The 12,856-nt window shown below is 39.7% G+C and overlaps 1 protein-coding gene across 2 annotated transcripts in view; it reads left to right on the forward strand.

The window, feature by feature from the left end:
* Nucleotides 1-12,856, forward strand: part of MARK1 (microtubule affinity regulating kinase 1) — a 106,262-nt gene that overhangs the window by 42,599 nt on the left and 50,807 nt on the right. For both annotated transcript variants that reach the window (XM_032801401.2, XM_032801404.2), the window contains exons 2-3: nucleotides 3,780-3,983; nucleotides 4,671-4,724. In XM_032801401.2, the coding sequence (XP_032657292.1) occupies nucleotides 3,780-3,983; nucleotides 4,671-4,724 (258 nt within the window). The remainder of the gene's footprint in view (nucleotides 1-3,779; nucleotides 3,984-4,670; nucleotides 4,725-12,856) is intronic.

Genomic DNA, 12,856 nt, shown 5'->3' on the forward strand with positions numbered 1-12,856 from the left:
AAATTTGCTTGTATAGCATCTCGCACTTGGGTACAACTGTAATATAATAAGGAAAAATCTTAAAATCCTCTTTCTGCAGCCTTTTTCATGATGTGTGCAAAATTTTTACTTAGGCTCTTCCTTGATGTTTTTACATACAGTTAAGTAAGACCTGCTTACCTTCATGTGCTAGAAGAAACTTTTTAAGTTTTTGGCCTAGTGTGAGAGTCTATTTCCAAGTCTAATGGAAACATTTTTATTTAATTACATATTTTTAAAGTACACATAACATGCTATCGTTTTATTAGTCAAATGAACATTTTCTGTCTTGTATATGCAACCTAGACATTACAGAATTGTGTTAGCGTATGAGAACTTGAAAGTAATATTGAGTATAAACAAAGCGAAAGAAATTAGTGTACTTTTACTATACAAGTTAGGGCAAAAATTAAATGATATACTTCTAAAGCTACACCCTCAGTCATTTTTAATAATTTATGATGGTGGTAGTGACCTAAGTTATTTTTCTTGTTGCAGTTTACTTATACTAATGAAGGGCTTGAAGTACTACTCAAAAATCCAAATTTTGCAGCCCTTTCCCCCTTCATAGATTTTAAGGCCAGAAGGGAATGTTATGATATGCTTTGTGCTCCTGCCTATTATACACCTTAGAACGTCTTGCTTTAATTTTTACATCAAGCACAGTGGCTTCTGGTTGAAACTAAGGCGCGTTTCTTACATATTGAGTCTTGATTTAGACTTCATGATCCACTGCTTTCCTTGGTGAATTGTTCCATGGTTAATTACTCTTACTGTTAAAAATGTGCACATTGTTTTCACTTGGAATTTGTCAGCTTCCAGACACTGGCTTTTGATATGCTTTTGTTTGCTAGATTAAAGAGCCCACTGCTATCAGATACCTTTCTCCCTGTGTAGGGACTTAGACTGTGATCAAATCACAGACTGAGTTTCTTAAAAGTCCCTCATTGTAAGGCATCTTTTCCAAAATTTGATTGATTTTTGTAGACTTTTTTTAGTCATTTCAGATTTTTCAAAGTCCATTTTAAAGTGTGGACAGCAGAACTGGACACAGGTTTCCACTAGTAGTCTCACTAATGCAGTATACAGAGATAATATTAACTCCCTACTTTCACTTAGTGCTCCCTTGTTCAGACTTGTCATCTCTGGGATTAACAGCACCGCTGCCCCCTCTGTTATCCTCCCCAAGAGTGCTCATTTAGGTCTGAGACCTCCAGCTGGAACCTCTCTAAGGGCTTATCTTCACTACCCAGGAGATCGGTGCTATTGCAATCCATGCAGCAGGTGTTGATTTTAGCAAGTCTAGTGGTTACCTGCTAAATAGACAGCAGAGCAGTCTCCGCTCAGCTACAGTACTAGGGTGACTAGATGTCCAGATATTATAGGGACCGTCCTGATTTGGGGCTCTTTTTCTTATATAGGCTCCTATTACCCCCTACCTCCATCCCAGTTTTTCCACAGTTGCTGTCTGGTCACACTATTCAGTACTCCAGGCAAGTTGACTAGAAAACATCTCCCGTTGACGCAGTGCAGTGAAGACACTGGGGTAAGTTGACCTAAGCTCTGTAGTGTAACTTAGGTCGACTTCGAGCTTGTCTTCACTACCAGGGTAGGGGCAAAGACCCAGATCCCTCTCCCTCCATACTGATGGATGTAGTCTTGGAGTCTCCCTTCAGTACTTTTTTGACTCTCTCTGACCTTAGTCCTGCATCTGCAGCTTGTGCTCTCTTGAAGGACAATTGACACTGTTTACTGGTGACCAACCAGCTTTCACAAAACATAGTACATGTTGAGGACAAAATGGTTACAGAGAAAACATAATAAAACAGTTTGCATGCCGGTTATACTTACCAAGTGTCACCCATCTTCCATATGGAGATCCTGGCAGTTTCCAGTCCTTCAGATCCTTCCAGCAGGGTTTTGCCCTTTTGGTTACAATTTCATGTCTGTTTTTGGATCACAATGCAGAATCTGCATCTGTTTACGTTTGACTCTTTTTATACCAAAAGCCCTTTCTTTGTCTGTTGGGCATCTTGCACCTGTTTGAAATCATTATATGCAATTCTGCCCAGGAGGTGGTACTTCTCTGCAGTCGTTTACCATTCCCACTGATTTGGGCTCAGGAGGGAGCTTGGTAATCCTCCCCTGTATAGCTAGAATACAATCCCCAGCTCACAAATGTAAACATATAACATTTACAGTTGCGCAAGTTTGATGAATAAGCCTATGGACCATATTGTCTTGTGCATCTCAGTGTAGCTGTCATTTTAAGTTTCCATGCTTCCAAGGTCTCACATCTGTCCCACATACATCCAAGGATCTTGTTGTCCCTGTTTAGTCACCTGTCACAGTGGGAACTTCTTTCAGTTGGTTATCAACCAGGACCTGTAGGTCCTCTCCAGTCTCTGCTGTACAGAATGCAGGCCCACATTCTGGGCTAAACTTACTACATGGGCAGAGACTGTAGAAATAATGTAATGGTGTTCCTTACCTTGAACACTGCATTCAGCTTTGTCCACATCTTAAATTTTACAAATGTAAATTTGGATGCTCTTGAAGGAAGCAGGTGCTTCCCTACAATGTGAAGGTAATGACTAAAGGCAGAACTCTGCCTTCCAGTACATATGTACAGCTGCCATTGATGTTGGACAATTTGGGTGTGGGTGGAGGTGGGAAGAGTTTAACAATAACTGATTTGGAAGGAAAAAGTAAAATTATACAAGTACTATGCATTTTATATACCTCTATGTAAAATGCCAGTTGAGTGCTTGCTAATACTCTGGCTTATAACACAAGAAGGGAATACAAGGGATATTTTCAAGCTGGGACCTCCTCAGCACAGACATAATTTGTGCAGATATAAACACTTGCATGTTTTGTTTTGTTTTTTTGTGGGGGACAGTTTGTTGCGCTTTGAGGTGGGAGGAAGTGATGTATATACATGTGATGTCGTGCGTGCAACACCAGGAAGCAGGTAGGTAGTCATTTGAAGGCTGAGATATGGAGACACTGTAGGATCGCGCTACTGACTTTTACAGTAGAACTGTGAAACTGTTACTGGTGGTCAGCACAGTCTTTTTATTTCTTTGTTTTGGTGACTTATATTAGCAATGGACGGGATAGATGTGGGAATATTTTTTTTGATAGAAAACAGTCTATTTTATTAAAACTAGGGTGCTAATAACTTCAGAATTTTTTTTCTAGAGAAAGTGTGGAAGTAAAAGTTATGAAAGTAAAAATCTTCTTTGGAGCAAAGTTGGCTTTTCAGATTTTTATTCTCCATCTCAAGTACAGTTTTACTGGAAACATTTTCAGACAAATGATAAATCCATCTTTCTTGCAATTTGCAAAAATATAGTCTTTATTCATAACTTCCAGAAAAATAAGGGTGATTGTTTAAAGATGAAAGTATTTTTATATTTTTTAAGGGCTCAAAGATGTTTACGTCAAGATTTGATAATTAACACAATTTGTTCTGTTTTAATAGCACACTTTCATATTTGAAGAAAAAACTGTGTATGCTTTAATTGTTGATGAGTCTAAATATCGCCCTTGCTTACATTTAGAAGCAGCTCTAGTGTGCCTCTGAATTTCTTTCTTGATGTATAAATCAAACTTCACCTAGTGGCAACAAATCTGCTTAAGCTACAGTTGAAAGTTTTATTGACCAAGTTTGTTTAAAATTGGGGACTCAGATTTTTACTCTTAAAGTATTTTGTAACTGTTTAAAACCTGTGTGGTTTTGTTTTGTTTCCTTATAGCATACCTCTGTGGATGGATACGCTGAACCACATGTCCAACCCACCAAATCGAGTAGCAGACAAAACATCCCCCAATGTAGAAACTCAATTACATCTACAAATGAAGAACACCCTCACATTGGAAATTATCGCTTACTAAAAACAATAGGAAAAGGAAATTTTGCCAAAGTGAAGCTGGCAAGACATGTTCTTACTGGAAGAGAAGTAAGCTTTTTGAGTATGGCTAATGAAGTATTTTGTATTGCCTTCATGTGTGGTCTTCTAATAAATGTTCGGAACATTGTTTCCAACTGCATCCTTGATTATTGAGACTTGTTTAATATTGCAAAATATAATGCAATGAAAATAGAACCAGTTGCAGTATGTGTGAAGATAGAATTTTCATTTTTGTACGGAAAATTCTTTTCTGAAAACTTTCTTTTTTGGAGAGGCTGTATAGTTTAAGTCAGATATTAGGTTGTCTATTATTTATTTTTTTCCTGAAAGGAACAAATAAATAATTTCTATCCTTTTCTCTTCCCTCCTCCCTTTTAGCCTCTCCCCTCTCATCTTCCCCCCGGAAAAAAATTCAGACACCTCCAAAAGAAAATGAAAATATTTTGTTGGGATCTCATCTGTGTTTCTGTGCAATGTTACATTTTCCACAGTGCTGGCAGGAGTGTAAAACTGACTCTGCTACTGAAGCTGCAATGGAAAGTGATAAAGCACAGTTGGATTCTTATTAAGAAATTCTGCTAGATGGAGTGGAAGATAGATTGGCAAATGTGCCCATTATATGCACACTTTTATAGCTATGTTTATGCACGTTAGATATGCAATGTGTTTAGCTACTAACATGCACATTTCTGTCAGAGCTTTTCACAAGTTTAGTAATACCTGTTTTTCCCCTAGGTTGCTGTGAAAATAATAGATAAAACCCAGCTAAATCCCACCAGTCTACAAAAGGTAAGAATTGAACTTTTGTAATTTTGTAAACAATTGAACTGTGCTGCCAAGGAAAGTAAAGATGATTTTTTTGACCCCTTTATATCAAAAATCAGAAATCTTTGGTTGTGCTGACTATTGCGTGTATGGTGCTGAGGCATAAAGTGGTGTCCTGCTATCTTAGCTGTATCTGGATTCCCAATTGTGCTGACAATGGTTTTTGAACGTGGTTCTTAGTTGCTCACTACTCCCCTCATCTCCCTCTTCTCCCCCCACCCTATTTCTCTTCCCCAGCAGGTTTTGTTTTGCTGGGTCTGAAAACTGTCATTTGAAGTTTTGCTGCCAATCAAATTTAGGTTCATTCTATATAAAAATGTCTCTCTCCTCACTTAAAATCTAGAACAGTAGTTTCCCTAATTTAACTTGTCCTGTTGGATTTTCCATAATAATGAAACACATTTTGAAGAGTCAAAGTTAGTAAGGCTTAATTGACTTGAAGCTCTGTTTGTGTATATTTCAATTTTTATTAAAAATATTTGTTGTTCAAGGGATTCTTGTTAATTACTTTGCTTATATATAATCTCACAGAAATTACTTAAGTGGTTACAGAAACTGCTGGTTTGTTTGGCTTCCTGTTTCTCTGGTTAGTACAAACTACTCATAAACCCCTTTATAGGCCATCCATATTATTGTGATAACCATATTGGCCCATGATGGGCCAACTCAGAGCTTCTGGTTTTCAGTGAAGAGTCGATTGATTTATTTTAAGTATGTGCATGACACATCATTTGTCCTAAATTTTGGCCATTTTCCAGTGTTTCTTTAAGGTTTAAAAGCAGCAAAGAGTCCTGTGGGACCTTACCGACTAACAGATGTATTGGAGCACGAGCTTTCGTGGGTGAATACCCACATTCGACAAAGTGGGCATTCACCCACAAAAGCTCGTGCTTCAATACGTCTGTTAGTCTATAAGGTGCCACAGGACTCTTTGCTGCTTTTACAGATCCAGACTAACACGGCTACCCCTCTGATACTTTAAGGTTTAAGTTCACTCAAATATGGAAAATCCATACAAAAGCCCTCTATCCTTCCTAATTAAGTTCCATAGTAGATTGGAACAGCCATATGGGGAGCTTCTATACCCCACAAAGGTAATCTTCATGCTAATGCCACTTAGGCTAGCTAAGAGGGGACCATTTGGGATGTGCCTCACTGCCTGTTGTTGGGCTGAATTCACCTCTCTCATCCTTGTTCAGTTCCTCATAGAAAGCTTAGTTGTTTAGCCTTTGTGTTGGGATGGATGCATTTTGTGAGAAGAGGGGATAAAAAATGAGTAGAAAGCAAGAGATGCACTTTGAAAACACTCATGCTGATTAGCTAGTGTTTTGTAAAAATGCCAGCCTACTCAAAATCTTTTCTAGTTGTCTTCTCTTCCTGTCATTTTAGATAGAATTTGTGGCTGAGGCATGTGAAAATTTGCCCAATAGCTTGTTAGTTGTTACATTCTGAAATGACAGCATTTGCACAAGGTTTTAACAAAAAAAAAAAAATTAAGTACTCTTTTTGACTAAAACAATTGTTGAACAATCATTTTGGAGGAAACATTTGTGTTCTTCACTTTAGTTCTGCTTTTCAAGACTGTACTTTCTGTTCATATGGCCAAAAATTTTTGGAAAAAAAGGGCGATGGCACCTGAACTTGAAGCAGTGAATGAGGACATTGAGTTCCCTCAAGATCAGGGTGGTAATCCTTGCCTTCGTAATTCCATAGTCAGACTCACAGGGCTGTTTTGCGGCTCTTGACCTGCAAAATACTTGGTGAACAAATATTTTATCTAACGCTACAGCTGAAAAACTCCAGGAACTGCTATTTGGTTTCTAGAGGTAATGATGAACTGTAAATAATCTATCTAATGTTAATATTAACATAGATGAGACATGCACCCAAATAATGAAAATATATGCAGTTTATCTACCTGAGGTTGACCTCTAACTGGTGTGAGAGAAGGTGATGTTTTAATTTGAAACTGTTGATCGTTGCCACAATTGTTTTTGTACTGCATAATTGTTGTTGCCACAATTGTTTTTCCATTATGCTAGTGCCTAGAGGGTAGGGCCCCATTTTGCTAGTCACAGTAAAACGATAAAACAGATAGTACATGCTCTGAAGAGATCACAATCTAAGTGTAAGACTGCAGACAGCAGGTAAATAAAATAGACCAGAGAAGCACAAGGAAACAATGAAATGATATTGGTCAGAATGAAACAGTGGTCTCAGCAAACCAGCTACCTATGCATTTTTGAGAATTTTTTTTTAAGTTACCACATCAAGAAGAGTTTAAAGGAAGGATTTGAAGGAGAACCGTGAGGTGGCTACATGGATATTCACTGGGGCAGCATCAAAGAATATGCAAAGGTGCTTGCTGAAAAATGGTGGTTAGACTGTTGTAGCTTGTGGATTTTAGCTGTGTGAACAGAGAAAACACTTGGTCTTCAAGATATTATGCAGGACAAAGTGGTACGATTTATACAGTACCTGAATGTGAAGAGCTAGAAAGGGCTGAGTTGAGGGAAACCTAGGTTATAGGTCTGAGTGACAGGGAAGTTTGGTGATGTCCACAGTGACTGAGAAAGGAAGGATGGGGAAGGGCTTATGGAGAAAACATTAAGAACTTAAGAACTCTGTTTTAGTCAGGATTACTTTAAACTGACAGCAGGACATCCATGAGGAGGTGTCAGAAAGGCTGAGATTTTTAGTTGGGACAGGCAGAGACAGGTCCGGAGTGGAGAATTAGATTTACCAGTCAGTATAGACATGAAAGCTGAATTTTGTGTTTGTGGATTAGATTGCCCAGAGATAATATGTAGAAGAAGAGGAGGAGACCAGGGATGGAGCCCTGTGAGATCCCCACAGAGTTGGAGGGGGTAGTGAGCAGGACCCGCTCCAAATGACACACTAAAGTTTTAAGTGATGTATGTTGGCAGGAGAGGACTGTAACTAAAGCAGAGTTACAATATAGTGATTGACATCAGATGCAGCGAATAGGTCAAGGAAGATGCAAATAGAGTACTTGTTCTGGGTTTTGGCTGGGAAGAAGTTGTTAAATACTTTGATAGCTAGAGCACAAGAATGGAAGATGGTTTGGAGAGAGTCTAGGATGGAATTGTCTTGGAGAAAATTCAGATAGCAGTTTTAGGCAGCACAGTCAATGAAATTCAAGATGAAAAGGGAAGTGGGGTGGTCCATCCTAAAAAAAAATCCCATTCTTGATCCCACATGGAAGAGACTAAAGGTTGGTCTGCACTACAAAGTTAAAACAGGGAGTCTGGTGGAACCTTAAAGACTAACAGATTTATTTGGGCATAAGCTTTCGTGAGTAAAAAACAAACAAACATGAAAGCTTATGCCCAAATAAATCTGTTAGTCTTTAAGGTGCCACCAGACTCCTTGTTGGTTTTGTGGATACAGACTAACAAAGCTACCCCCTGATACTTGACTACAAAGTTAGATTGTGATACGGCAGCTTCAGTCGACCTCATTATGGTAGCATACACACTATAGCCTTGCTCCCACTGATGTAAGTGCCATACTACACTGACATTATAACTTCACCTCCACAAGAGGCGTAGGGCTTATGTCGGTGTAGTTAATGTGACACGGTGTCTATATAGACACCACATCACACTTGCATCCATTGTTGCTATCGTTCTTGTCAATTTCATGGCTCTGTGCTGGAGCCATGAAACTGACAAGAAAGCTGCACTGTCACTGGTACAGCCCTTGTTCCAGCTTAGATGGTAGCTAGGGGATTTCTCATGACTGCAGCCTTTTGTTCTGTTCCACCCTCTTATATAGGTTTGGCACACGGCAGGAATCTTTTGTCTCTGTGCGTCCCCACCCCTCCTCCTAAACGGAAAAGCACCAAGTTTAAGATGGATTCCAGTACCAGGTTACATGGTCACATTTTTTGGGAGAACCCCAAGCCTTCACTCTTCCTGGCCTGACTCACAAGAAGGCTTGCAAGTAAACAGAGCCATTTACAATCAATTGTCCTAGTTTATCGGAGCCATCAAGATTCTAAACCACCATTAATGGCCCCCACTTTGCATAATTAGTGACCTACTTGAATGCAATTACTAACTGAATGCAATTTTGACTAAATCAGTTCCAGTGTTTCCAAGAACAAAGGGGAAAGGCATTGTTTTGCTTAAATACACCTCTACCCCGATATAACATGACCCAATATAACAGAAATTCAGATATAATGCGGTAAAGCAGCACTCTGGGAGGGCAGAACTGCTCACTGTGGTGGATCAAAGCAAATTCAATATAACGCGGTTTCACCTATAATGCTGTAAGGTTTTTGGCTCCCAAGGACAGCATATTATCGAGGTAGAGGTGTATATAATCTCTCTCATTCTTAAAAACAGCTAACCAGGGCTTTTTATTGGGAAGTGTCTTGGCCAACCTTAAGGATACTGGCACTACCAGCTCTGCCTAAAATATCTCCAAGTATCTAGCTCCTCCTTAGTGTAATCTGCTAGCTTCTTAGTGGAGTCACAACACAAGTGAGAATTCCACGGGGCATTTAAATTTAGAGGGAGCAGTGGCCTACCAAATAAGCTAAGAATAGCATACTACACATTAGGGTTGGTATGGAAAATGTTTATGTGAGAATCGGATAAACAAGCAGGCAATAATGGCCTGATTTTTGGAGTAGAAGTGATGGGAGAAGGCGCAGTGTGAAAACGGATAAGGGCAGATAAGTAAGGGCGGTCTATGTTTTATGCAAGGCCTTGAACAAATGACAGGAAGCTTGAATTTGGTATGTTAAAGGTGGGGGTTCCAACGTAGGATTTAAAGATGAATGATGCTGTCATACTGATGTTTGAGACGGATGACCTTGGAGCACTGTGTTTTTTGGGTAGATTGGAGAGGGCAGCGTGGAAGGCAGAGAGACTGTTGTTAAAATAATTATTTTGTTTGTTAGCTCAGATAGTTTTGAATTAGGTCATCAAAAGTGACTGCTCGTAGTTAAATGTAAGTGAATGCTTTCTATCTTTAAGAAGTCATTTACCTTCTATATTGTTTTGATGCCAAAAGAGAAGAGAGAAATACACTATTTGTTTTGGTTATGACAACCTGGTGTAGTTTAAATAAATTTTCCTAAATAGAATTTATGAATTAGGTTATAATAATGTTAATACTTAAAATATTTTTCTCTTAGGTTTAAATCGTATTGGCTCGGGAACTTTTTTGTTAGAAACTCACCAAAGTGACTCAGTAGTTTTACCTTTACAGGAACTCCTTGGCCAGAACTACTTGGTGTGATATGATCTGAACGCTTGAAATCATGAGGCTTAGAGACCTGATCTTTGGGTAGCTGATCAGATTCTTTCCCCACTTCCTTTGCACTTTTAAGAACACTGTGGAATAGTCTGATAATTAGAGAACCTTTTTTCTGCTGTAAATGCCATTACTAATATTCATGTAAATAGTATTGAATAACGTTTGCTTTAATTACTGGTTTTGTATAACCTATAATATGTTCTCTATGTGCCACCAGTAGCTTGCAAACATACTATGTCGTGATCTCATCAGGTCTCTCAAGCTACAATAAGCAATGTTGAGCACTGCAGGAAGTGGTGTTGGGGATTCAGTAGGGAGTTCTTTTCCCTTTGGGTCAGTTGTGAACCAAATGTCTGAGAACAATATAGTGATACTGTGATGCTGAAGGTGCCATTGTGAGGGGGAGGGAATGGAGGACAAAATTTAAAACTCAGATTCTGAGCCAGTGATTCTTAGAGATTTTATAGCCTTTCTTACAAGAAAAGGGGTATTAACCTCAATATTCTGGCCAAATTTCAACTTGGTTAATTTGCTTTTTGAAAGAAACTAAATATGATCTGTTGATTTAAATATGTCTCTCAAAAATTTATATATGGTAGTGTGCCCAAGAGTTACATGATAGATTCGAGTGGTTGTAGCTTACATATACCTTTTTGATATTGATACCTGTGGCATAAATTATACAATTACATAGCAGATGTCTTGGCCATTAACCCTACATATGTTCTCCCTCTCTCTCTCAGGCTGTGTCTACAGTGTGAATGAGGGATGTGATTCCCCTCCTTGTGGACACACATTCATGTTAGCTCTCCCTGAGCTCGGGTGAGTGTAAGTAGCAGTGCCGCTGCAGTAGCACAGCTAACGGCAGTGGAGGCAGGACTGAGCCGTGCAGGGTACAAACCTGCCTGAAACTGGTGGGCATGTACCCAACACAGCTCAGCAGTGCCTCTGCTGCTGCTACTGTGGCTGTACTGCTATTTATGTTCCTATGTGTATGTGCACACAAGCATGGGAATCGCACCCTTAGCTTGTAGTGTAGACATAGTCTCTCTCTGGCATTCTGTTTTATTGAATTGTTCTACAGGATGAAAAATGCACCTTGCATTCCTTCTTTTAACTTGTTCACAATGTCTTAATATTGTTAGCCAATATTCAGGGTCATATGGATTGCGTCTGATGGGGAGAGAAGTTAATGATGAAATAATGATCAAATTATTTGATGCAAGCCTGTTTATTTACAAAGAATGTACATAGTGTTGTTCCCCTGAACACAGTAGAACCAAACAGCAGGAGATAGCTTGTTTGCTCACAGTTCCAAGCCTCTTTCCAGCCAGAGTGCTACTCAAAAGCTCTCTTAGCTTTTTCTCAGGGTCAACAAGTGTTTCTGTGGCTGTCTGGTGGTCTTCCTAGCTGCCTTTCTTGTGTGCTCCTTTGGCCTTTCTATTTCTTCTTCTCTCATGCAATCAGATCAATCTCCTGCATTTGTTGTCAAACCCCTGAGAACTTCCTAGGACCGCATGGCCCAGCCATGCCCCATTTTTGCATGCTGTCTATTCCTTGGGCACTGACTTTCCATTGTTTCAGCTACCATTAAACAAAGAGGCCTTTAATTGTTCCCTTATTTAGCCAGAATGGAAGGCAAATGGTCAAGCCCAGTAGCGTCAATGAGATGGTGTGATTGCCCAGTCCCCATCATAACAAAATTTTAGTACGTATGCCTGGTGTGTCTATATAACTTAACTGTTGTGAGTTACTATGGAAATTCAGTTTCAAACCTAAGAGAAAACATACTAGGAATGCCTACAGGCTGGGATGGAGCAAGCTGACAGCTAAAAGGCCACTTGAAATGTGGCAGAGACAAGTAGCTGCAGGCTTACAAGTTATCAGAAAAGTATGCCTAGGAAGGTTTCTATAACAGGTTGGTCCTATACTGGGTAGTTTCAGTAGTGACCAGGCAGTTGTAAGGAGAGAAGTTTTTTAGGGAAGAAACAATGTTGCCGAGGCCAAGACATCTAATTAATGTGTAGCTCCAGATTTTAGAGTTTGGAACTTGGTGTTTGAAAAGTTTCTGTAATAAAAAATAGTATGCAGCTTCAGCTGTTTGCTGTATGCAGTGTACTGCCCCATCACTCTTGATTAACATTGGGGTCTACGCTTGTTTTCTGTTTCCTTCTCCACATCAGGCAGAGCAGGGGATTTGAACCCAGGTATCCTATATCCCAGGTGAGTCTCCTAATCACTGGGTTCTAGGATATTGTGGAGTGGATCTCTCAATTGTTTCTGTTGAAGCTGTTCCACTTTGTATCAAATATTTAGTCAGTGGGTCAGAGAGAGTGAAAATGACTAAAGTTCTCTGGTTAGGGCATGCACTCGGAAGACCTAGGTTCCAGTCCCTGCTCCAATGACTGAGTATTTCATAGGAAGTGGAACAGCTTTAGCAGGACAGATTGAGAGATCCACGCTAGAATACACTATATTATATATTATACACACCAGTGGATAAGGAACTCAGCTGGGATTTGGGAGACATGGCTTCAAATTCCTGCCCCGCATTCGGCAGAACAGGGATTTGAACCCAAGTCTCCCACGTTCTGGGTGAGTGCCCTGACTACTGGGCTATAGGGTAAAAAGGGGAATTATCACTATCACCTGCTGCTGCTGTGTACTCATCATAACAGGCCCTCCAGCTCAAGCTCACAGGTGAGAGAGGCAGAAGAAGGCATAGCTGCAGGATCCTGCTAGGGCTGAGGTATGAACTACGGGCCAGGCATCAGGATTGAGGCAGTTTTATGCATCACCTCTGG

The sequence above is a fragment of the Chelonoidis abingdonii genome, chromosome 3 (assembly GCF_003597395.2).
Source record: "Chelonoidis abingdonii isolate Lonesome George chromosome 3, CheloAbing_2.0, whole genome shotgun sequence".
NCBI classification, from domain to species: domain Eukaryota; kingdom Metazoa; phylum Chordata; order Testudines; family Testudinidae; genus Chelonoidis; species Chelonoidis abingdonii.